The sequence below is a fragment of the Quercus robur genome, chromosome 7 (assembly GCF_932294415.1).
Source record: "Quercus robur chromosome 7, dhQueRobu3.1, whole genome shotgun sequence".
NCBI lineage: Eukaryota > Viridiplantae > Streptophyta > Magnoliopsida > Fagales > Fagaceae > Quercus > Quercus robur.
The window spans coordinates 12,916,946-12,941,309 of NC_065540.1; the positions used below are offsets into that span (position 1 = coordinate 12,916,946).

General features: G+C 33.8%; 1 protein-coding gene and 2 long non-coding RNA genes across 3 annotated transcripts; 1 reads left to right on the forward strand and 2 right to left on the reverse strand.

The window, feature by feature from the left end:
- Positions 1-3: 3 nt before the first annotated feature.
- Positions 4-19,914, reverse strand: LOC126692316 (uncharacterized). Its single transcript, XR_007644962.1, has 2 exons — positions 19,811-19,914; positions 4-418 (listed from the first exon to the last, which is right to left on the reverse strand). It is a non-coding gene; the product is annotated as an uncharacterized LOC126692316 (long non-coding RNA).
- Positions 17,302-17,975, forward strand: LOC126692317 (uncharacterized). Its single transcript, XR_007644963.1, has 2 exons — positions 17,302-17,631; positions 17,722-17,975. It is a non-coding gene; the product is annotated as an uncharacterized LOC126692317 (long non-coding RNA).
- Positions 19,915-20,919: 1,005 nt separating the features above from the next.
- LOC126691033 (uncharacterized) lies at positions 20,920-21,552 on the reverse strand. Its single transcript, XM_050386115.1, has one exon. The coding sequence runs from the start codon at positions 21,550-21,552 to the stop codon at positions 20,920-20,922; it is 633 nt and encodes a 210-aa protein (XP_050242072.1).
- Positions 21,553-24,364: the final 2,812 nt, after the last annotated feature.

Consider the following 24,364-nt stretch of genomic DNA (forward strand, 5'->3'; position numbering starts at 1 on the left):
CCATCAGTTTCTAAAGCTATCTTCGTTAATTTTATAGAATGAAGCTGGACAAGGTATTTTACATGCTTTTGTGCCTGACATGCTTACAGAATCTGCTGTTATGTCGTGGTTATCATGGGAAATTTTTGAAGTAGTTGAATATACACCAAAGACTTATCTCCATCAGCCACTGTTATAGCCAATTTTGAAACAAGAATATCGGTAGAGTTTGATTATATCAGGTAACATCACCAAGGTCATTGAAAGAATCCAAACCATCTATAGAAATTTTACACGTAAGCGGAACTTTTGAATTTGAAGAAAGGATAGGATTTATATCCCACACAAAATGAATCACCCGTTGGGACTGCTGAAATGTCACTGGTGTTCCTGGCCAGAGGTGGAACTTCCAATGGATGGCAGTTTTGAGATGAGTCCCCTTCTTCTTCTTCAAAGATGTGTATTTCAACATCATCTTCCTCTCTTATTCCAGATGGACTAGAGTGTGGTGCCAGGATTTTTAGTCTAGCGGGCAAGATTACAGAGAGCATTGAAAAAATCACCGAAAAAAAATATTAACATTTTTTTTAATTAAAATAAAAACCCATATTAATAACAAAATAAATAAAAATGTGCAATATTGTATAATCTCATTGTCTTGATCAGTTTACCTCTCATTAGGGGCTTTGTGATATTACTATTCACTCTAATATGAAGAAAGAGACCCCAATCTAAACCACTCTTAGGAGTATCAACCATAAGAGGATTACCAATCTTGTTGGCTATGTGATTACTCACAGCCTTATTCATGCTTTTGATGGGAATCTTAAAAACACGAATGTAGAATGGAGAACGTTGAAAAGTAACACTGCAATGGCTGAAATCACCATTAAAACGTTTCAATAATATAAGTGCTGAAATCACCATTAAAATATTTCAATAAAATAAGATTTTTTATCAAATGACCAAGGGCCTTTATCTTGATCTTCAATTGTGTTCTCCTCTCTGATGAAGATAGCAAGAAATTGGTTATTCCAAACTTCTCTAATAATTACACCATGAGGACAGAGCCAAAGTTGTTGAATAGTAGATTTAAAAGCCTCCTTATTATAATCTTTGTTGATTTGTAGTTTGAACAGAATACTAAATTGGATTTGCTGTTTGGAAAGAGCCACTTCTTGAAAACTAATATCCATAACATCTTTTTCTTTCTCAGATAGACGAAATAATTTCCATAGTTCCTCCTTATGCATCCATGTTGAAACAAAGAAAAAAAATACTAGAAAGAAAAGAAGGGAACCAAAAAACAAAAACAAAAAACAAAACAAAAAGGAGGGGAAGAAGACCTGAAAAACAAAATCCGATACTTCAATATGGAGCTCAAATCTGAGAGTTTGAATCTCACGTGGTGAAATGCGAGTCGGTTTCTTTTACTATTCAAGACTACAGGGAGCCAGGAAGAGAAGTTATTGGGAAAAAAAAAGTGATTTTACATATATTAAAGAGAAAAGATTCGTCCATAACATTTTTACAACAAATCTTAAATGACAGGTTGTTACCGATTGTTATTGTTAGGACAAAAAAAGTAATCTTAGTGTAAGGTTCAAACTTTTTTTTTTTTTAGAGAGTTTCAACCTATGGCGTCCGCTCCTGATGATTGCTTTTTATCATCAGACCAAAACACCAATTAGTTTTTGGTGTAGACGGTTATTGAACCTCAAATCTCTTATACAACTATCAGAAACTTTACCAGTTGAGCTAACTGAAACTCACGTGTACGGTTCAAATTTGAACCAATAATAACTAATCACCTATAATTTATTGTGAAAATATTTTTAAAATGATATGGACATAGCATCTCTATATTAAATACTTAATTGGTTGATCTTTAAAAATGTACTTTTTAAAATCATATTAAGATAAATAATTATGATACTAAATTATAAATAATAAGAGAGATAATTTAACATATATAATTGTTTTTTTAGTTCTGAATTTATGAATGATTGTGCACGTATGTAATTGTTATAAACTTTTTTTTTACTGTATTTGTAAAAAGGTTAGTATTGAACTGAATAAAATGCTATGCATTCTATATCATAGATATTTTGTGACACTCACCTTCCTTGTGGTTGGTCTATAAGACGTTATTATATCCTATATGGTTTGCTTTATTACATATTTTTGCTTTTAGTAAAATTTGATGATATGACAAGTTCCAATGAAAAAAAAAAAAAAAAAAAAAAAAAAAACAATCAAAGAAATAGCATTCTAACCTCACGTCTTTGATTCTCACTCAGTTTCTCTTGAAATCCTCATTTAGGTTTCTATATGTTTGCAAGGCATAAGCTCTAGTATAAAACTTTTTTTTCCTTTAATTCTCTCCCATCGGGTGTTATAGGCACTTGCCCCATCAACAAATTCAATTTAAAGTTGGCGAAAAATGTATCTTAAACAAACTACAAGAGAAATATGTGTCAAAATAAAACAAAATGTTAAAAGATCCTTAATTTTAAAAGTTATCAAGCTATTCAATTAAGAGAAAAGATAACAAGGTCAAGTTTTTATTTATTTTAAACATAAATAAGATAAGATTCACATACTCTATATTAGTAAAGATTCATCCCTTAATTAAATAAAAAATTATATAAATATATATATAGAGAGAGAGACTTGAATCCACCAAACCAAGCCAGAAACATCTCATTTAAAACCGAAGCATTGTTTACCATTCAAAGGAGTACAATCTTCATACCTTTCATTTAAAACCGAAGTATTGTTTATTGAGTACAATCTTCATACCTACATATACGGATCTTCATCCCTACATATATGGATCTCATCAAGTACCTATACAGATTATAGGTATCTCTGCCTATACTATCTATACAGATCTCATCATTTGTTCATCAAGAACCTATACAACTTCATCTAGTATCCATATAGATCTCAAAAAAATAGGCTATACAAATCTCATCAAGTAACCTATATAGATCTAAAAAAAATAGGCTAATTTTCATTCCTTCATCACCTACAAAACACAGATCAACATAAAGCAAGAAAAAAAATAGTATTTTTAAAACTTCAATACCACTATACTCTCAAGTTTTTTCTCAAATTCATCCCATGAATGCAAATACTCAACATCCCAATCATTGAAGTCTACGTCAATTGCAACCAAAAACAAAAATTCTGTATTTGCATCGGATGATGATGTGGGAGAATCATAGACAAGCTTAGTTTCAATGCTGATGTCCCCTACCACTCTAGCTTCCACAACTTGCTTGGTCCATCCTCCATTGCCTTCTGCTTTCCAAACCCAAGAGGTGGTGACAATCCTCTTATCTTCATTAGACGAGATAGAGCTGATAGCCTTCCAATGGCATTGTAGAAAAATTGTCTTCCGATTCTGTACCCTTGTATGATGCCCATAGTAGATACAAAGTTCGAAAAAACTTCTCAAAACTTAACATTGAATATAGATACCCCCAATTTGAACCATTGATTTGCATTTAATGTTTAAGTTTTGAGAAGTTTTTTCGAACTTTGCATCTACTGTAAGCATCATATAGGGGTACAGAACCGAAAGACAGTTTTTCATGAAAAGACTATTAGCCCTATCTCTTATCTAATGAAGATAAGAGGATTGTCACCAAGGCAATGGAGGATGGACCAAATAGGTTGTGGAAGCTGGAGTGGCAGGGGACAACATCATTGAAACTAAGCTTGTCTGTGATTCTCCCTGATCATCATCCAATGCAAATACATAATTTTTGTTTTTAGTTGCAACTGACGTAGACTTCAATGATTGGGACGTTGAGTATTTGCATTCATGGGATGAATTTGAGAAAAAACTTGAAAGTATAATGGTATTGAAGGTTTAAAAATACTTTTTCTTTCTTTCTTGCTTTATGTTGGAATACCTATGTTTTGTAGGTGATGAAGGATGAAAATTAGCCTATTTTTTTAGATCTGTATAGGTTACTTGATGAGATTTGTATAGCCTATTTTTTTGAGATCCGTATGGATACTGGATGAAGTTGTATAGGTACTTGATGAACAGATGATGAGATCTATACAGTTACTTTTGTATAGGCAGTATAGACAAAGATACCTATAATCTGTATAGGCACTTGATGAGATCCATATATGTAGGTATGAAGATCCGTATATGTAGGTATGAAGATTGTATTCCTTTGAAGGGTAAACAACACTTTGGTTTTAAATGAGATGTTTCTGGCTTTGTTTGGTGGATTCAAGTTATATAATTTTTATTATTTTATTTAATTAAATAAAAAGTCAAGAGTGTGAGAGCATAAAGTACAAACAAGAAGCAGCAAGCACCGTCCGTTGAGAGAGAGCACAAGAGAGACTGGGAAGCACGGTCGTGAGAGCAATGACAACTCTAAAGAGAGAGAGAGAGTAAGGATCAAAGAGAGACTAAATTCTTGATTTGTGCATAATCCCTAAATTCTAGATACATAGCACGTCACTACCAAACCATGATAATATTAGCCAAATTAAAACACTTGTCAAAGAAAGCACATATAAACTTACAAGCTAAACAACAACAGAAGGGTAAATTCCTTTCTCAGCATTGTAATCATAATTTCAGATTAAATTGCAAAGGGTCAACCCATTTTATAAAATTCATTTGGTCCACTTATTGTTATCCAGAAAGCTTGAAATTAAATAGGGAGAAGCCCTTGTGTGTCTACCATTTACCACCAAAAATTCGGTTCAAAATGAATTTTCTATAATCTATTAAAAATCACATAGTGCAGCTTACTCAAATCTGTCAGGGAGAGATTTAGAGTCCCAAAGAAAATTACTAAAATTTTAACACTATGCCAAAAGTTTTGAGACTTCATTACACTTAAAGCTACATGTGTTAGAACATATTAACAAATAGAAACGCAACCCATAACCTCAAATAACAATCATCACAACAAAAGAAAGAAATTCAATCCCATAATTCATATAGGCAATTTAACAAACACTTAGCATGCGACATGCAAATGCCCACATTCAAATACATCAAAGTCATTCAAATGCAAGGAACACTTTAAAATCAACTCATGCAACAACAAAACCCATATAGCTGCTTTAGGAAACCAACCCACAAATACCCTTTTGTAAATTAGAAAACCAAAACCTTTTATCAAAGCAAAAACTCCCAAATGAAATGAAATTTCAGATTTTAACAAAACCATTAGCTACCCAAATCTTCTTAACTCTCTAATTTTCCATTATTCATCAAAACCCATCAAGTATTCACCATAATTATCATAAAATAGAAAAACCCAAAGGATTTCATAAAATAAATTGAGATAAAAGCTTAGATTTTTACCTTGGGTTTAATTCACTTCAAAATTTCATGGAGTTTTGGCTACTAGAAGAATCAATGGAGGCATAATCCTCCCTAACAGGGAGATCTCTACGCGAGAGAGAGAGAGAGAGATGAGGAAGGAGATATGGGAACTTAGAGGTTTAACCCTCACCTAGCCCATCACCACAAATCACTTAAATGCCATCACATGCTTTTAATATTAAAAAGACCTCTACAAAAATAATTAACAACCGTATTGAAAGACACAAAATTCACTTGGGATATTATTCATATTGTAAAATTGCTTAAAAAAAGGTTTGGGGTGTTACATTCTTCCCCCCTTGAAAGAATTCCGTCCCCAAAATTATAAACATAGTTTTGTATTTCAAAACAAGACCGAGCAATCATTGACATTAACATTTTTGGCATAAACCTTTCAACTGAAAGGGTCAAGGATTACTTCAAACAATGACTTATGTTTCAAACCAAAATATGGAGTTCAAATTGCAAGGGATCAAATTCAAAAAGGGGTTTAAGGGTAACCATTCTTGAAACCAAGAGTATAGGAGTATTCCAATTAATCTTTGAAAATAGAAAAAAAAAATTTTTTCTTCGACTAGTTTCAAACACAATTGTTGAATAATAGCCATAAGGCCAAAAAGTTAGCTTATAATTTCCAAACCAAATTAGTCACATGAAATCTTCCATTTAACAAAATCAAAATTGTCTTTTATAAATACAATTCACATACCCTACACTAAACTTAATAGGCTTTTCAGAGTGGTAAGAAAATACTTGTAGTTAAAACCGAACAAGTCTTGGATTTGTAAATTTAACATTTGTCATGAAGACAATTATGTCCATTTTGAACAAACCGTTTGCAAGACTTATAAAATGGCTTTCAAAACTCACGTAAAGAATACAAATATTCTTCGGTGACAAACCAAGGCTACAAATAGCAATCAAGCAAAGAGTCATAAGGAAAGCATGTCCAAATTTCAACTTCTTAAAAAAAAAAATTTAATATCAACAAGGCGACCATTATAAGTTTTCCAAAAAGAGAAATTTTTAAAAAGAGTCTAATGAATTATTTACATATCCCTTTTTTTTACTTTCACATATAACACTTAACAAAGTTTGTAAAACATCTCATACACAAGTCAAAGGTTGAGAAGGTTAATCTCTACAGCAAGATCATGCATAACAACCTAACATATAGGTTCCAAACCAACCAAAAACAAAATGAGAATAAATACTGGGGCAACAAACAAGTATACATCAGCTTCATAAAGTAAGAGAGATTGCTCATAAGAGTTCATGAAAATCATTTACATGAGATTTAACATACTATAGGGCACATAAACTAAAAACAAGTTTGGGAGGTCTCGAACACTCGTCAGTTAAAACTAAACCCAATAAATGAGGCAACAAATGGCATCATAGCGCAATCAACTGGAAAATTAGAGTTAAAACATGCGTCAGCCCATCTACTTTCATCGATATGGAGCAAGGGCATTTTGAAAGTAGCATCCATTCTCAAAATTCAGCAAAATTGAACCTTGGGCAGGTTCAATATCAATATCAAAACTCAAAATAATTTAAACATTTGAAATTAAATAAAATATATTTCCAAGAATCAACTTCAAAACACCAATTTCTTTTGTAAACTTTTTTTTTTTTTGAAAAAATATATATAATAACATGATAGCAAAAGACTTGATGGTTAGCAGTTTGTTAGACACCACGTGAGCTTAACAAGATCAAACATATCATCTAACCAACCATCAAAAATAAGAACTTGTCAGATTATGCTAAAGATTGTTGGTCAACAACTTGTCTTACTGCGCGCGGCCAACGAGGTTCAACCAAATTGCACCACCCAAAGTTAGCATGGCCAACAATATTTGCTACCAGCAAATTGTTTCCAAGCAAGTTCTCAAAATTTATAAAAATGAAATATGGAAACTAGGTTCCTTTTTGTTTACTCAAAACAATCTTAGGAATTCAGCTCAAAAACTTTTAGGCATTTCAAAAACAATGCAAATAATAAACAACCTGCTAACATGAGTACAGTACAAAAGCACAACAATTTTCACCACAACTATTTAAAGAACTTATAATAGCGTTGCAACACAGAGAAATGCTAAACAAATTCCAAGTCATTACAATCAACCAAGTTTAACACACAAGATAGTTCCTCGCCTAAACTACCCAAAAGAAACAACCTTGCATGGATTGCTAAAATAAAACTTAAAGCTCTAACTCAGATCATGATAATTTCCTAACTTCAAAGCATGAGAAACGAAACCTTCAAGAGAAACTGCATTTTTTTTTTCCACTTGCAGAGCAACTATTTTTTTTACCGTGATTAGATTTTAAAATAATGGCAACATAAAAATAAAAAATAAAAAATAAAAAAAAAAAAAAAAAAAATTGAATCAATAATAAAAAGAAAATAATTGATTCATAACATCAAAACCCTAGAATAATAAAAACACTTGGAATCATTGATTCCAACAAACCCTAGAATGATAAAAAGTCTTGGAATCATTGATTCCATCTAATCCTATTATAATGAAAAGAGTGTAGAGAAAAAGAACTTAGCAGCAAGCAACCTCGACGCTAACGAGAGAGTGAGAGAGAGTTAGGATCAAAGAGACTAAATTGCAGAAACCCTAATTAATTAATGTAAATAAAAATTGAAACTTTCAAGATTTAGATCACGTACCTGAAAAAATTTACGATCTTAGTTAGGGTTTGGGTTGGGTTCAGATATGCAATGTGCATAATCTAAAAAAGAGAGAGAATGGAACGTGTTTGGAGTCTATGAACAAAAATGACTTGCTTGCTTAATACTGGTACCCGATGAGGGTTTTAATATATATATATATATATATATATATATATATATATATATATATATTAGTTTTTATTACGGGTTTTGGTTTGAGGATTTTTTATTTTTTATTTTTGGAGCTCGGAATTAAAAATAAAAATTAAGACATCTATATTATGTAACACTAAATCAATCATCAAAATTAATTTCTAAATTTCCATAAAAAATATTAATTTCTAAATTATTTGTATTTTTTTCTTTGGAAAAAAAAAAAGTAAAGTTGACTTTCCCTTTATCCTATTGGAAAATAAAGTCATATTAATTATAGGAATTTATTGAGACATTTTTTTTTTTAATTTTCGATTTCCATAATTCCTAATCTCATGTACACCAGACAAAATTTTTAAAAAAAAATTATCTCATCACACAAACAAAGCATATGTGATGAGTTTAGTTGATAGTATAGATAGTTTATAAAATTACTAATACATAATTTTTTTTTCATTTTTCTTAATTTTAAATTAAAAACCCAATTTGGATCGGGTCTAAATATCCATGGATACAAAATCCAAGTAACAATTAGGTTTGGGTGCTAATAGGGTATTAGGATCTATATTCATGGGTAAAATTTTTTGAAACTCGGTCAATGCCTATCGTTAGTCACGATCACCATTCAAAAATAATTTGTGTAGTATTACACACAACAAGACATTAAAAAATAAGTCGTGATTCACTGACTCGACTCAAACCCAAAGGAAAATACTTGATTAAACCTGATTTTTTTTACCCGACATAAAAACAGGTTGACTAGTGACCTGACCTATTTTTATGGGTCAACTCGGCTTGACATGACTAACCCAGGACTTGACGTAGTCTTTTCTTTAAAAAAAAAAAAAAAAAATCAGTAAAAAGAAAATTTAAGACATTATTGATTTAATTGTTTGTTGTAAGTCTTACAATCCTCAAATCAAACTCAATTGACAAATATAACTACATGCAAACGAATTGAAAGGTGAATGGTTGGAACATTCTCTTGCTTGAATAGCTTGATAAGTAAAGATTGTTGAAAATATAATTTTGAAATTATAAACATTTATGAGAAGCATTCATAAGTGTAAAAAGAGCAAAGTTGAAATATATTAACGAAGTTGACATAAATTATAGATACTTAAGGTTACTTTTTAACAATCCAAGGTCAAAATATACTGCTTTTCAAAATAAAAGATGATATGAAAGTATTAATTTGTTGAGTTGAGTTCATTCTTAATATGATTAATGAATTTAAAGCAATGCATTTTTTTTTATATATATTAATAATAAAATGGGTAAAAACAGTGGCCAACCCGTCCCAATTCAAATGACCCGTTTTCTGTCCGAACTCGATTTACTGACCTGATCCGGAATAGGAGAAGAGGCGATCCAGGTCCAGATCCAGATCGATATCGAAAAACTGCCTGGTTCTCTGTTGTTCGAGGTACTTTATCGACTCCCTTGCCGATCAGCTCTCCAATATAAGTCCATGTCGAAATGCTGGTATTCTCTGATTTCCCATTCTGAGTTTGTTCGTCGCTCCAATATAAGACCCCTTTACTCTTGCGTTACACTATGACCGAAACATCCTAGCTCTTCCATTCCATAATTCTGAGGATTGTGGCGGTGACGACAGAATCGATTTTCTCAACTTCCTTCCATGTATGAGAAAAAATTATCCTTTTTACATCGAAGCATCGTACAATGACTTACCATTTTGATGTTTGGGAACTCGAGGATTACGGTAATGCAGATACGTGGTGCCTGAAACACAAAGTTTACATGAAGGACTTGGTTTCAGAATCTTCTGATCTTGTTAAGATAGCCATGGACATATGGCGGTCCGTGTCATTTTTAGCTTTCCATCCAACTGTTGTTGAAATTGCCTTCTTACAATTTCGGAATTACATTGTCTTGTGCAACATGCAAACGATAGTAAAGGGAAATCTTAGATGGCATTCCAATTTGTGTTGTTAATTGAATGCTAGACATTATTATTTATTTAGTCTTTTTCAAAAGTTCTTACAAAACAAAATTGTATCTTTATTATGAATCCCTAGGACATGAAGCTGATGACATAAACCCAGCCTCCTGAAAGCTACAATGTAGTTTTGGATGCGTTATATCTTTGACATCTCATTACTGTTATAAAATTTGTGCCCACTCTGTATTATCTCTTACTGCTTATTTTGGTTGTACTAGTTATATCTTGTGTAATTTTTAGCATCCTTGCAGTGTCCTTATTCTTGTGTTTAAGTAATTTTCCCTGTTATTATATTTATATTGTGTCAATTTCATTTCACGTGACTCTATTTCCAGGTTTTTAAAGTATATATATCTTGTTTTTTTATAAAGTGATTATCCATATGACTGAGTCTATACGAAGAATTTAGTGGATAATGCTGTGTGACGATGGCCCTCTTTGGTTCTCCTTGTTCATTGAAATATGAAATTTTTTCTGTGTAGTAGGTGGCACCCATTTCAGGAGTGTGATAACTACAACTTTCAAAATGAATTTTTTCCTTTCAATGCAGTGAATTATATATTTGTTGTAATTTTTTTTTTAATTATGGAGCTGGACAAGGGATATTCGATGCTTTTGAGTCTGACATGCCTACAGAATCTCCTCTTATGTGAAAACACTTTACACCTTACTTGTACGTGACTATATTCATGTCAGCATTTGGTGATTGGGTATGGCAATATTTTGTGTATCATAAAATGGATGTGTTTATCTTGCACTGGTGAAATAAAATTTTTATTTCACGCACAGATATAGATACTGTGGGGTGCTCTCCCAGCTGCCATTCGATCGATGATCAAATTAATTAGAATTTTTAATATACCTCTTTTGGTTTTCTAATCAATTTGTTGGTTGGATTATTTTTTGAGGCAGCTTTTCTGTATTTAGTTATTAATTTATAGTAAAAGGCCTTTCATTTGGAAAAATAATGGAAAATGAAGTTCACATCTGATCATTATCATTATAAAGCTTGTTCTTTACTCATATTACTATTAGTAAGTTAAACATGCACAGATGCACTCAATGGGTCTTAATTCATGACTGCACCTTCCATCTCATTATTACTTATAGTACTATTATGGGATCATTCCATGCACTTCCATTCCTTTATACTCTCTCTATATCTCTTCAATTTGATATACAAATTCTGTAAGCTTTTGTATGCTTTTGTGTACATCATTGAGAAACTGACTATGCCACTGATTGATGCTCAATCATTTGATTGTATGTTGGGCATACTCCAGTGCGTATATATCAGAGTCTGATTTTTTATTTATGGGACTAACAAGGGTAAATTAGAATATCAACCTCGTCACAGAGTTCCTGTTGTGACAGTGGGATGAAAATCTCTCATTGTTGTGAATGAAGAAGGTACCACAAGTGTGTCCCCTCAACCTGGCGCATCACCTTTCAGAAAAGGTATGGCTGACCTCAATATTACAATTTCAGATTATCTTCTTTCCTCCCCATGACACTGTAATATTCTTTTTTCCTCTTCAATTTAATTTTTTTGATTGGATTTCTTCTTTTATGTGTGTCCCTTTGATTATATTTGCCTATCTCTTTGACCTTAAATGTTTTACAACCTCTTTTGTGTGTGTGCTTAAGGTGCTGTTGTCTAAATTTGAATTTGTGTGGTTTTCTTTATTTCTGCTTGGCAAGATGAGAATAGATATTTTATCTTGAACATATTGATTACAGGAATACTTTTGCAATTCAGTATATGGATTTCCCTCTTGCTATCATATGGGAGAAATTTCTTGAATTTTTAGAAAATGCACTTCATGAAAAGGTCTGATTCTTGCACGATTATGTTGCTATAATTCTTGCAACTTTGGACTTGTAAAATATATTGAAATTTTTCTGGTGGGGTATAGCAATACAATTGAAAGTTATAATGAGCTGGTATAACTATAAATTATTAATTTTTTTAATTAATCAATTATACTAATTACTGGTATAATCATGGAGGATACATTTCATCCCGTTTCTATTGACTAACAATAATTCATGAAACACAAGGGTCACAGAATATATAGATGACAGTAGCCATACGAATTTCAAACATAAATATTGATTTCAAAGGTAGTAAAAATGCAATGAAAAACAGCATTAAAATGGTATAATGAACAATTTATAGTTCCAAAATAATGTGAATAAAATCTCTTTATGTATCATATAGAGTGCAAAAAGCTTGTGGTTGTTTGCATATGCAAAGAAGAATATTATTATTCCATCAGTGCAGAATTCAATTCCATACTGTAAACCAACTCATGTTAATAAAATATAAAGTTTTTTATTTTTTTTTAAAATTTTTTTTTTTTTTTATAAAGAAAGCCAATCAATTAAAAATAAAGTCAATTTATGCAAATTATCAGCATATTATTGTGTCCAAGGATATTAATCATTTATTAGAATACTGTGATCTACATATAGTTTTATTATTAGTAAGAAGTTACCTATCAATTAAAATGATCATTAAATTGCTTGTTGCCACACTACACCCGGGAAAAAATGGATCACTTCAATTTGGTATGTATCAAAATGAAGTATAGTTTAAAGAATTGGTATCATTAGACATATATTACATATTAATTTTACTATGCTAAAAATATGATTTTTTTTTTTTCTTTTGAGAAAAGAAAGGCCATGTGTGAATCACCCCACTTCCCCTGGTACATTGCCACTACTCAACCCAATCACCACGATTTCTACATATTATGGAGCATGGGTCAGAATTCAGAACTCGAACCCACGACCTCTTGGCACTTGATTCGAAGTGATGGGCTTCCTACTGCTGCACCACACTTGCTGGTGGTCTAAATTTTTTTTGTTACGCTAAATATCTATAAGGATGTATATACATGAGAACAAATATACTAATGTCAAATGTATGTTGCATTGTGCTAAATATCTATGAGGATGTATATACATGAGAACAAATATACTACACATTTGACATTTAAATGTATGTTGCATTGTGCTACTAATGAGCTCTATCTCAAATGGTGCTCCCTCCAAACTTGATAATAGGATGGAGAGTAAGGTTGTGGGTTCAAGGCCCATGAGGTGCATTGTGACTTAATTAAAAAATGTTTACTTGGATTGTGCTGTATCATTTTTAGACACTGTTGAGAGTCAGATGGGTTGGATTTGTAATGTGACTTCAAGTTTTATATAAGGAATTATTGATTTATGTAATTTTTTGTTAAAAGTGAATCCTTTTGTCTTAACTCTCGAGACAACTATGGTATAGTTTTAAAAATTGAACCCTACTAGCCTATTCAATCGGGAATTAGGCCCTAATCGGGTTAGGCAAAAATCGTAAAAATGGCATTTCAACTGTAATAACGGCCATTTCAACCGGTAAAAATGGAGAACCAAATCCTTTTTTTTTCAGTTCTTTGACTGGTCCGGTTTTTAAAACCATTGAATCTTATTCACTTGCCTGGTAACTAACTTGCAAGTGAAAAAAGCTGGTCCTCATGCAATCTCACTCACTTGACTGGAAACTAACTAGAATTCAGTTCCTCCCCTCCCGTTAAAGTTTGAATGCCCTCTCGATCTTTAGTCACTGGGATTAGTTTGAAACTACAACAACATTCCAATTTGTGTCAAGAAATCTGAAATTCGTCAACCAAATTCTAGTCATTTTTATTTATTTAGTCTTTTAATTTTTCCTTCTTCTATGGTGCTTACAGCACTCATCTGGATTGGAATTTTTATTTTTATTTTTATTTTAAATCCCCATCCCCTAACTAAGAGCATTTTATGAAAACTATTAGCTCTACAATTATAAGGACTTCAGTGATTATTTGAAGGCTTTTTAATTGTTTGTCTTGTCTCCATCCCATTTCCCCCATATTTCTGTTTTGGATTACGAGGAAGCAGTTATCATAAATTTGAAGGCTGTCATATCTAGAAAATTGAAGTTTAGATACTCAAAATCATTGTTTGGATTGTGGGAAGTAGTGCATTGCTTTTGTAGTGTTAGATTAAATGATAAATTATTAATTGTCCCAAAAGCTTAAGTTATTAAGAAATGAAGGTGATATATCATGTAGTATGCAACAACATTTGTAGACAGCCATGGAAGGCCAAAAATTTGAATGCTTTTCTTTTTCCTTTTCAATTATAGCTTATTCTTAAAATAGTGAAATTATGGTTTGACATAATTAGCTACCAATATGAATTCTGTAGCAATTGAGTGTATGCTTTATCTCTCTTAATATTCATGTGTGGCGTACATGCTACTTATATTACACATATTTTGAAGTTTTCTTGTATCTATACTGTTTTTGGTTCTTACCTTTCAAAGATAAAAAAATATCGTCTTTGGTTTCTTCAGTCTTTTATTCTAAGTACATTATGTGATATCCTTGCTTGGTAATGTACTACAAACTTAGAGTGACTGCTGAATCTTTGTGTTGATCTTTGATTGTGGCATCGATATGGCTAGAAACAGATGGTATCTTATACATTGTCACTTTGACTGAATTTTTAGTTATTGATATTTATTGTTTGAGACCTGATATGTTTCATGTAATTGAGTGGATTTTTTTGGTGTAGATGGATTAATTTTCATTTGAAACAAAGGACATGGTTGAGGATAATCACATGATTCCTGCACAGGTGTTCAAGAAGAGCCTTGATGGCTTCACTTCTGAATTTTCGTTGGAGTCAGACCTTTCAACTTTATTTACTTTAACTTTCTCATTTTGTAGTTGGTAAATGTGAATTATGTGTTTTGTTGCTCTTGCTTTTATTTTGGTTTTGTTTTTAGTTGGCTAAAGTGTGTGAAAAGAAGCAAGAGGCTTTTTATGCACTTAGACATTAGGAGTTGGGAAGGACCAAAGAAAGCAATCTGAGGCCATTTTGCACCAGGTATGCTTTGCTTGGTGCATTCTTTATGGATAATCTTCAAGCTATAATGATTCCCTGCATTTTGAATATCAATTTAGATTATATTATATACTGTAATTCATTATTAGAATTTCTTTTGCTTTTTTACTTATTAAATAAATAGAAAAAAAGAAGAAGAAAAGAATATGTTGCTTTGTCTGAATTTATGTAGTGTCATGTTGGAGCTTTCCGTTTGGATGACTGTTAGTTCATAACAGTTTCTGGTCCATTTCAAGCACAACAAACAACGAACTACCCATGATGCTTTTGCCTTAGGCTTTAGGTTGCTTTTTCTCACTCTTCTTGCTTTAAATGTGCAATATTGGGCTTATTATCTTCCCTTGTTTTTGGACATACAATATCTCACTGAGTATAGTTTCTTCTTGCTGAGCTCTTAAAATTTTGCTTCATGAGTTTTTCCCTCCTTATGTTTACGCTTTAACAAGCCAGTGCTGGATTTGATATATTTCATCGTCATCATCATTATTGTATTGTTAGTATTGTCTAAATTTAATTACAACTGAACAGTGTATTTCTTAATCTGTTGGCTCTTGGCTATTTACGAGCCTCTTTTCCCTACATGAGTGAATATACTGAAATTTTGGTTCTGTCTTGGGGTTTATCAAACATGCTTCTGGGAATGACGGAGCTTGGATGTGTCTTGCATTAACAAAGGTCCCCTTTAGTAGTGCCTATTACAGTGACAGTGTATTGCAATGGGATGAACTGCAAATCTTGTAATGTGCTCTATATTTACTAATGATATAATATAAATTTTGCTGAAGTGTTGCTTTTTATCAAAATAATTTTTTTTTATGGTAGTGTTCAGTGCAAGCTTACAACATCCCAATTAGAGGTTAATTTAAAGTGTTGATCTTGGAATTTTATAATTTAGGATATGCATTGTAAATCATATCATATCATATACCATGTAATATGATATTATCCTTGTATTTTGTAACAATCCTCGCCCATCCCACTTTAGTATGACGTGAGACTAGTTTTACATGTCAACAATCCAATTTCCCTTTCGGCTACTCAGTTGCTTTGTCAAACACTTGTAACTGCTTTTGTAAATTGCCTTTCTCCAATCATGTGAGTACTCTTAAACTCATGAGGGTAACTGTCAATGAACATAAATTGCTGATGAGCTTTATCTCAAATTTTATTACCTCCTCTTGTAAGAGCTATATGAAAGGCTAGGTTGCTAGTTCAAGGCCCACTAGTTGCGTGTGTAAATTACCAATCAAAAAACAGTTAAGAATTTGTTTGATCTTTATCCTTAAGAACTTTCAGAATTTTGAAGATACATACCCTTGTCCCTAACTGTAAGATAATTCACTTTTACCATGGGAGTACTGTGATCAGAATTGCAAGGCAATCCTGTGTCTATGCAATATGCACCAAGAACATTTGGGCTCACATCACCCCAATTTTGATTGACAACGTGCAGATACAAAAACTGATGCTTGTCAACTTGACTGAAAGCATTCCCGACCCATCTTGGAAGACTGAAAAACCTTGTGGTGGGCTGTACTTAAGAAGGCTGAAAGGAGGAGGCAAGTCTCATCAAATCATTTCCTTTTTCAAACAAACTGTATATAATGAAGTTGGAAAGAAAGGTATGTACTAGATTTCATGTTGTGAATGTGCTCTACTTATGATCTATTTGTGTCATTTTGCTAATTCAACCAAATCCTTGAAAGAGTATTTATTAGTATTTGTTGATGATTTCTCCAACAATGTTGGATTCAGTTCGAAGTCAAGAGTATAAGATTCAGTGGGTTGTTATCAAGTTATAAACCAACGTAATACGTTATGTTCTTTATGCAGAGAAACTAGAGATACCTAGTCCACCGCATGGTGATAGAGCTTTTGATGGAACATCTTCTTAGTTGTTCTTTAATGTGTGATGCAGAATTTTGCATTGATTTGCTTTCTAGTTAAGTTTTGGCCGTGTGTTTTGGATGTATTTTTCTTTTATTGTGAATGCACAATTTTCACTCATTAATGCAATGTAATTACTCCAACTTTCTGATCAAATGATGCACTAAAGATGTATTTTTTTTTCTTTTGCTTCACAGTGGGTTAAGTTTCATCAATATCAAAGTAGTTCTGCTGCTACTTAGAAGCATTTTTTTATTTTTTTATTTTTATAATTATTTTGGAACTCAAGGATTATGTACGGTTATGCAGGTACATGGTTCATTATACATGAAGTTTAAAATAGTGAAGGTGCACCCACCAGCTGCCTGTGGATTTCCTAGCCTTCTACCCAAGTGATGGCGAAGTTGTCTTGATACAATCTAGCAATTCCATTGTCTTGTGCAACATGCGGATGTGGGTATTGAAAATGGACAGCCAACTATGAAATATGGGGAAATTTTTAGCTGGTAACTCCTATTACTGTGGCTGTACCTGCAAAATCTATCCTTCCACATGCCAAACTGCACATTGAAGTTTCCCTGCAACCCTTATTTTATGCTTATGATGCACCTCTTTGTTTCTTCATGTGTTCCTACACTCTAAAAGGTATGACCAGTAATATATGTTTTGCAATGAAATCAGGAAAAAAGACATGTTAATGATGATAATTTAACTATGTGATTCTTCTCATATTAGGTGCCTCCAGCATTATTCCTATTTGACACTGACCATTGATGGCATAAACTCAGCCTGAAAGTCTCCAAGAGTTCAAATTTACATTTTAAATAAGAATGTCTCATTGACATTGTAATTCTGGATGCTTTTTTTTTTGGGGTTGTTGTCTTGATGCTATCATCCCATTTGTAGTGGATGCTTTCATAAAGAGTGACTAAATTTTACGATGGGTGTCATCTCATAACTGTTATAAAATTTGTACCCACTTTGTATTATCTCTTGTTGCTTATTTTGCTTGTACTAAGGTGCCGTTTGGATTCAGCGTTTTCCGCTGAATCCAAAGCTGCGTTTTTCCTTCTTTTTTTTTTTTTCCTCACTTCACGTGTTCCAGGGGACAACGAGTACTGTAGCAGTACTGTAGCTGCATTGTAGCAGCACTGTTCGTCACTGTTCACGCATTAAAAAATATTAAAAATGGGTCCCACAATACTATTCACATATTTAAAAATTATTTTGCTACAGTACTTTCAGTTTTCAGTTTTCAGTTTCAGCAACAATAAGTTCAATCCAAACGGACCCTAATTATATCTTATATACTTTTTACTTACTAATTATAATGTAAATGGCAGCCCACTTTAAAGACCTATAAGGGATGAGAAAATGGGTAGGTGTAGTGCTCAAGCAATGTTTTGGATATGGACAGCTCTCTTGGGATCTTGTTTAGCCATTTTAAAGTTGAATCGAGTCTTATGTTATTGTTTATTTGCTGCTGGATCAATTTTAAATTTTAATTAAGTTCTACTAGAATAAGGGCAATTCTGTAATTTCTACAAATCTGAAATGTGCTGTCCTTTGCTGTATGAAAGGCTCACGAGTCTTATTTTATGTCTTGTGTCCTTTTCCTATTTGGTTTTGAAGTTATTAAGTTCTTTTTTGTTTGTATTAGTAATCCTAGTCATTCTACGAATAGGTTATCTAGAGTCCTATTCCTAGGGGAAAAAAATTTCACAATAGCCTATATAAAGGCTTCATTGTAGTGAATAATATTTATAATGAGATTGATTCTAATAAAATTACAGCAGCTTATTTTAAGCTTTGAGGGTGATTGTCTTCACCTCCCTAAGTTTGAATTCTTAGGAACACCTAGGTGTGATTGCCTTGTTTTTATGTTGCTTCTTACCCCTGTTTTAATCTCAACAGCCATCAAGATTCATTATTTTCTTATCTAAAACCTTTAAACATCAATCCATACTAATGACCCTTCATGAACTTTTCAAGAAATCTATTTTAGTGTTGAATTCATAAAGATTCTACATCAGATATTTATAATGTGCCAAGTTCATTTTAGGTGACTGTTTTCAGGTTCTTAAAAGTATATAAATCTTGTTGTCTATAAAGTTACCTAAATGACCACAGGTCTAGAGAAAATTTAGTGGATAATCAGTATGCTGTGTGACGATGGCCATCCTTGGTTTTCCTTCATACTGCAATGGACATTGTCCATCGAAGTATGACACTTTTTCTGTAGGTGGCACCCACGTCAGGATTTTGATGACTACAAGTCTACAACTTTCATAATGAATGTTTTCCTTTCAAGTGCAGTAAATTGTACATGTTTAGTCTAATTTGTTTTTAATTATGCTCTTGTATAGCATGCTATGCCTTTTCCCTCTGTAAAAGGTGCCTATCAGTTTCTAAAGCTATCTTCGTTAATTTAATAGAATGAAGCTGGACAAGTTATTTTACATGCTTTTGTGCTTGACATGCTTACAGAATCTGCTGTTATGTCGTGGTTATCATGGGAAAATTTTGAAGTAGTTGTTGAATATACATCAAAGACTTAACTCCATCTGCCACTGTTATAGTCAATTTTGAAACAACTACTATATCGGTAGAGAGTTTGATCATATCAGGTAACATCACCAAAGGATCATTGAAAGAATCCAAACCATCTAGAAACTTTACCTGTAAGTGGAACTTTTGAATTTGAAAAAAGGATAGGATTAATATCCCACCCAAAATGAATCACCCGTTGGGACTGCTGTAATGTCACTGGTGTTCCTGGCCAGAGGCGGAACTTCCAATGGATGGCAGTTTTGAGATGAGTCACCTTCTTCTTCTTCTTCGAAGATGTGTATTTCAACATCATCTTCCTCTCTTATTCCAGATGGACGAGTGTGGAGCCAGGATTTTAGTCTAGGGGGCAAGATTACAAAGAGCATTGAAAAAATCACCAAAAAAATATTAACATTTATTTTAATTAAAATACTAACTTGTATTAATAACAAAATGAATAAAATGTGCAAAGTTGTATAATCTCGTTGTCTTGATCAATTTATCTCTCGTTAGGGGCTTTGTGATATTAATATCCACCCTAATATGAAGAAAGAGACCCCAATCTAAACCACTCTTAGGAGTATAAACCATAAGAGGATTACCAATCTCGTTGGCTATGCAATTACTCGCGGCCTTATTCATGCTTTTGATGGGAATCTTAAAAACACGAATCCAGAATGGAGAACATTGAAAAGTAACACTACAAGGGCTGAAATCACCATTAAAATGTTTCAATAAAATAAATGCTGAAATCACCATTAAAACGTTTCAATAAAATAAGTTTTTTTTTATCCAAATGACCAAGGGCCTTTATCTTGATCTTCAATTGTGTTCTCCTTTTTTATGAAGATAGCAAGAAATAAGTTATTCCCAACTTCTCTAATAGTTACACCATGAGGACAGAGCCAAAGTTGTTGAATAGTAGATTTAAAAGCCTCCTTATTAGTTATTATAGTCTTTGTTGATTTGTAGTTTGACCAGAATGCTAAATTGGATTTGTTGTTTGGAAAGAACCACTTCTTGAAAACTAACATCCATAACATCCTTTTCTTTCTCAAATAGACAAAATTATTTCCATAGTTCCTCCATAGAAGCATCCATGTTGAAATTGAGAAAAAAAAATACTAGAAAAAAAAAAAAAAAAAAAAAAAAAAAACAACAACAACAACAACAAAAAATAGGACGGGAAGAAGAAGAAGAAGAAGACATTATATCTCATATGGTTTGCTTTATTACGTATTTTCACTTTTAGTAAAATTTGATGATATGACAAATTCCAATGGAAGAAATAGAAGAAGAAGAAGAAGAAGAAGAAGAATAAAAAAAAGAATCAAAGAAATAGCATTCTTTTTTTTTCTTTTTTTGATTCTCAACTTAAAGATTTCAATAAACTGAAACTGATTTCATACATATAACATCTTGCTGCACTTGTGCAGAGACAATAGGTGGGGTATCCTCCACCCAAATGACCCTATCTATTACAGACTTGGCATTTCTTGCCAAAATATGAGCTGCAGAATTTGTTTCCCTGCAGATATGAGACACCTTCCACGCCTCAAAACATGTAAGATCCACTCCTATGCCTTCAATGACATGTTGGATGCTACTCGGGACTACGCTTTGATCACGAATTGCGTTGACCATAGTTTGCGAATCACTTTCAATGATAATCCTTTTGAGACCAAGATCCCACGCAAGTTGAACCCCATCTTCCACAGCCTTTGCTTCTATCTCTAATGCACCCAGAGGCATGTCCCATCTTTTACTCATTGCTCCCATAATTTGTCCCTCATCATTCCTAATCACCACCCCGCTTCCGCAGCACCCAATCTCCCTGAACACCGCACCATCTGTGTTAATCTTATACCAATCCTGTCCAGGAGGAGCCCAAGGACATTTGGTCTTAGGGGGCAGCCACAACTGAGGTTGATTTTCCTCCTTAATTTCAGCAACGTACTCAGCCACAGCCCGGATCAAAACCCCATTACCTTTACATTTCCCCTCATGAATAACCATATTTCTATTATTCCATATGCTCCACGCCGTATAGCAAACATAGTCCAGTCAACCTGCGGGTGTGAATTCATAATCTCCCATACTATATCTACGAAGTCATTTATAGGATCTTGCAGCCATGGAAGCTTAATTTTAGTTCCACTCCACACAGCCTTTGCATATTGGCAGCCCCACAAGATATGACCAGATGTCTCCCTTAGTCCACACAATACACAGCAGTCACCACTCCCAACACCCCGAGCCATAAGCCGATCCTTGGTAGGGAGAATGTTTTTGCACGCTTTCCACATAAAATGCTTTATTTTACTTGGGCAAGTCAGCTACCAAATAAGCTTCCATATGGACCTCATCTTAGAACTATCTGAGCTGCTTCCAACATCAGGACGAATATTCCTTTCTTTCAGCCATTTTTGTGCAACCACATATGCACTCTTAACGGTAAACTTTCCATGAGTGGTCCAAGCCCATATAATTGAATCTTTTGGCAGTCTCAAGCTAAGTGGGATTCCTAACACTGCTTCGGCTTCATGAGGGAGAAAAGTGCTTCTTACCTTGGTAATATTCCAGCTTCTCTTATCAACATCAATCAGGTCCGAGACTTGCACTGCTTCTTGCTGGGGTTGTCTTGGGCTGAAGAGTTTGAAGGATTCTGGTCTTGGGATCCACTGATCATCCCAAATATTTACTCTTTGACCATTACCTATATTCCACCGATATCCCTTACTTATAACCTCCTTTGCTGCCATAATGCTCCGCCAAGCATAAGAAGGTCATCGGCCCAATTGAGCGTGAAGGAAAGAGTCCTTTGCAAAGTACTTTGCCTTATAAACTCTATGCACCAAGGAATTCGGGTTGTTTAGAATTCTCCATCCTTGCTTGGCTAGAAGGGCCAAATTGAAAGCCTTAAGGTCCCGAAATCCCATACCCCCCTCTGCCTTCGGTGTGCATAATTTCTCCCATGATACCCAAGCCATTTTTCTTTCCTTTTCCTTCTGCCCCCACCAAAAATTACCCATCAAAGAATTCAGATCCTTACACAAAGAATCTGGCAGCTTGAAGACACTCATTGTGTATGTAGGTGTGGCTTGTGCATCGGCTTTGATAAGAACTTCTCGACCTGCGTTGGATAACAGTTTACCCTTCCATCCTGCGATTTTCCTTCCCACTTGATCTTTAATCCGGTTAAAAGCTTTCCTTTTCCCCCTTCCAACTAGTGGTGGCAAACCTAAATACTTTTCATGATGTCTAACAATCTCCGCACCAAACTTTTGCTTAACTTGGTCCTAAACATCCCTCCTCGTGTTCTTGCTAAAATATAAGGAAGTTTTTTCCTTATTAAGCTTTTGGCCCGAAACCCTCTCATAATCCTCCAAAACCTTCATCACTCTAACATACTCCAACATCGAGGCTCTACAGAAGATTATACTATCATCTGCAAATAACAAGTGTGAAATACTTGGCACCCCTCTACTCACTGCCACCCCTTTAATTTTCCCATCTCTCACCTCTTTTTTCAGCATTGCCGACAACCCCTCAGCACACAATAAAAATAAATACGGCGAAATAGGATCCCCTTGCTTCAATCCTCTTGAAGGAACAATTTTACCTTTTGGCTCCCCATTTATCAAAACCAAATATGACACCGTGCTAACACACATCATCATAAGCTCAATCCAATTCTCATGAAACCCCAATCTCCTCATAATGGCTTCAAGATAAGACCATTTGACCCTATCATAGGCCTTACTCATGTTGAGCTTCACCGCCATTAGCGCTTCTTTACCTTTTCTTCTCTGATCGATACAATGCATCGTCTCAAATGCGACAAGCACATTATCTGTTATTGATCTGCTAGGCACAAAGGCACTTTGAGATTCATCAATCACCTCCCTTAGGATTCTTTTCAGCCTATTCTCCAGAACTTTAGAAATGGTTTTATACACTACATTACATAAACTTATAGGCCTAAATTCAGTGATTTTTTGAGGGGAAACAACCTTCGGAATAAGACAAATAAAGGTTTCATTAAGTTCACAAGGCAGCACACCAGAATTTAAAACTTCCAGCACACAACTAATAACGTCAGGGCCAACAACATCCCAAAATTGATGGAAGAATAAGGGAGACATACCGTCGGGGCCTGACGCCTTAGTAGGATGCATCTGCTTCAGCGCTTTCCAGACCTCCACTGCCTTGAACTCTGCCAATAACTCCTTGTTCATATCGGCTGTGACCCTAGGGGATATTGCCTCCAAACTTTCTACAAAATTGGAAGGAAGGTCCGACTTGAAGATATTAGCAAAGTATTCTAAAATTATGGACTCAATACCCTGTTGATCATCAATCCACTCCCTATTCTGATTTTGCAGCCCCTCAATCCGGTGTTTCCTTCTCTGTTGGCTAACTGTTGCATGAAAAAATTTTGTGTTTCGATCTCCCCACTTCAGCCACAAAGCTCTAGACCTCTGCTTCCACATAATTTCCTCTCTTAATAGAACCTCATTGATTTCCTTCTTCAGACACTTTATATCCTCAGCTTTGTCAACCATTCCATCAATGGCTTCAAATTGTTGAAGTTGGTTTCTTTTCATCTTCAAAGTATTGTTCACATTCCCGAAAACCTTCCAGTTCCACCTACGAAGGTGTTCTTGGCAGTTTTTCAAACGGTCTGTGATTCTAAAATCCGGGTCCCTTCTCAAAGGATCCCAAGCTTCCTCAATCACCTCTCTGCACCCAGGTTCCCTAGTCCACATCACTTCGAAGAAAAACCTCTTTCTTACCGGTTTGTGGGGTTGTCTCCGGTTTAAATACA

Coding starts and splice junctions, on each gene's coding strand:
- LOC126691033 (XM_050386115.1), bottom strand. CDS start 21,552: ATGGTTATTCATGAGGGGAAATGTAAAGGTAATGGGGTTTTGATCCGG.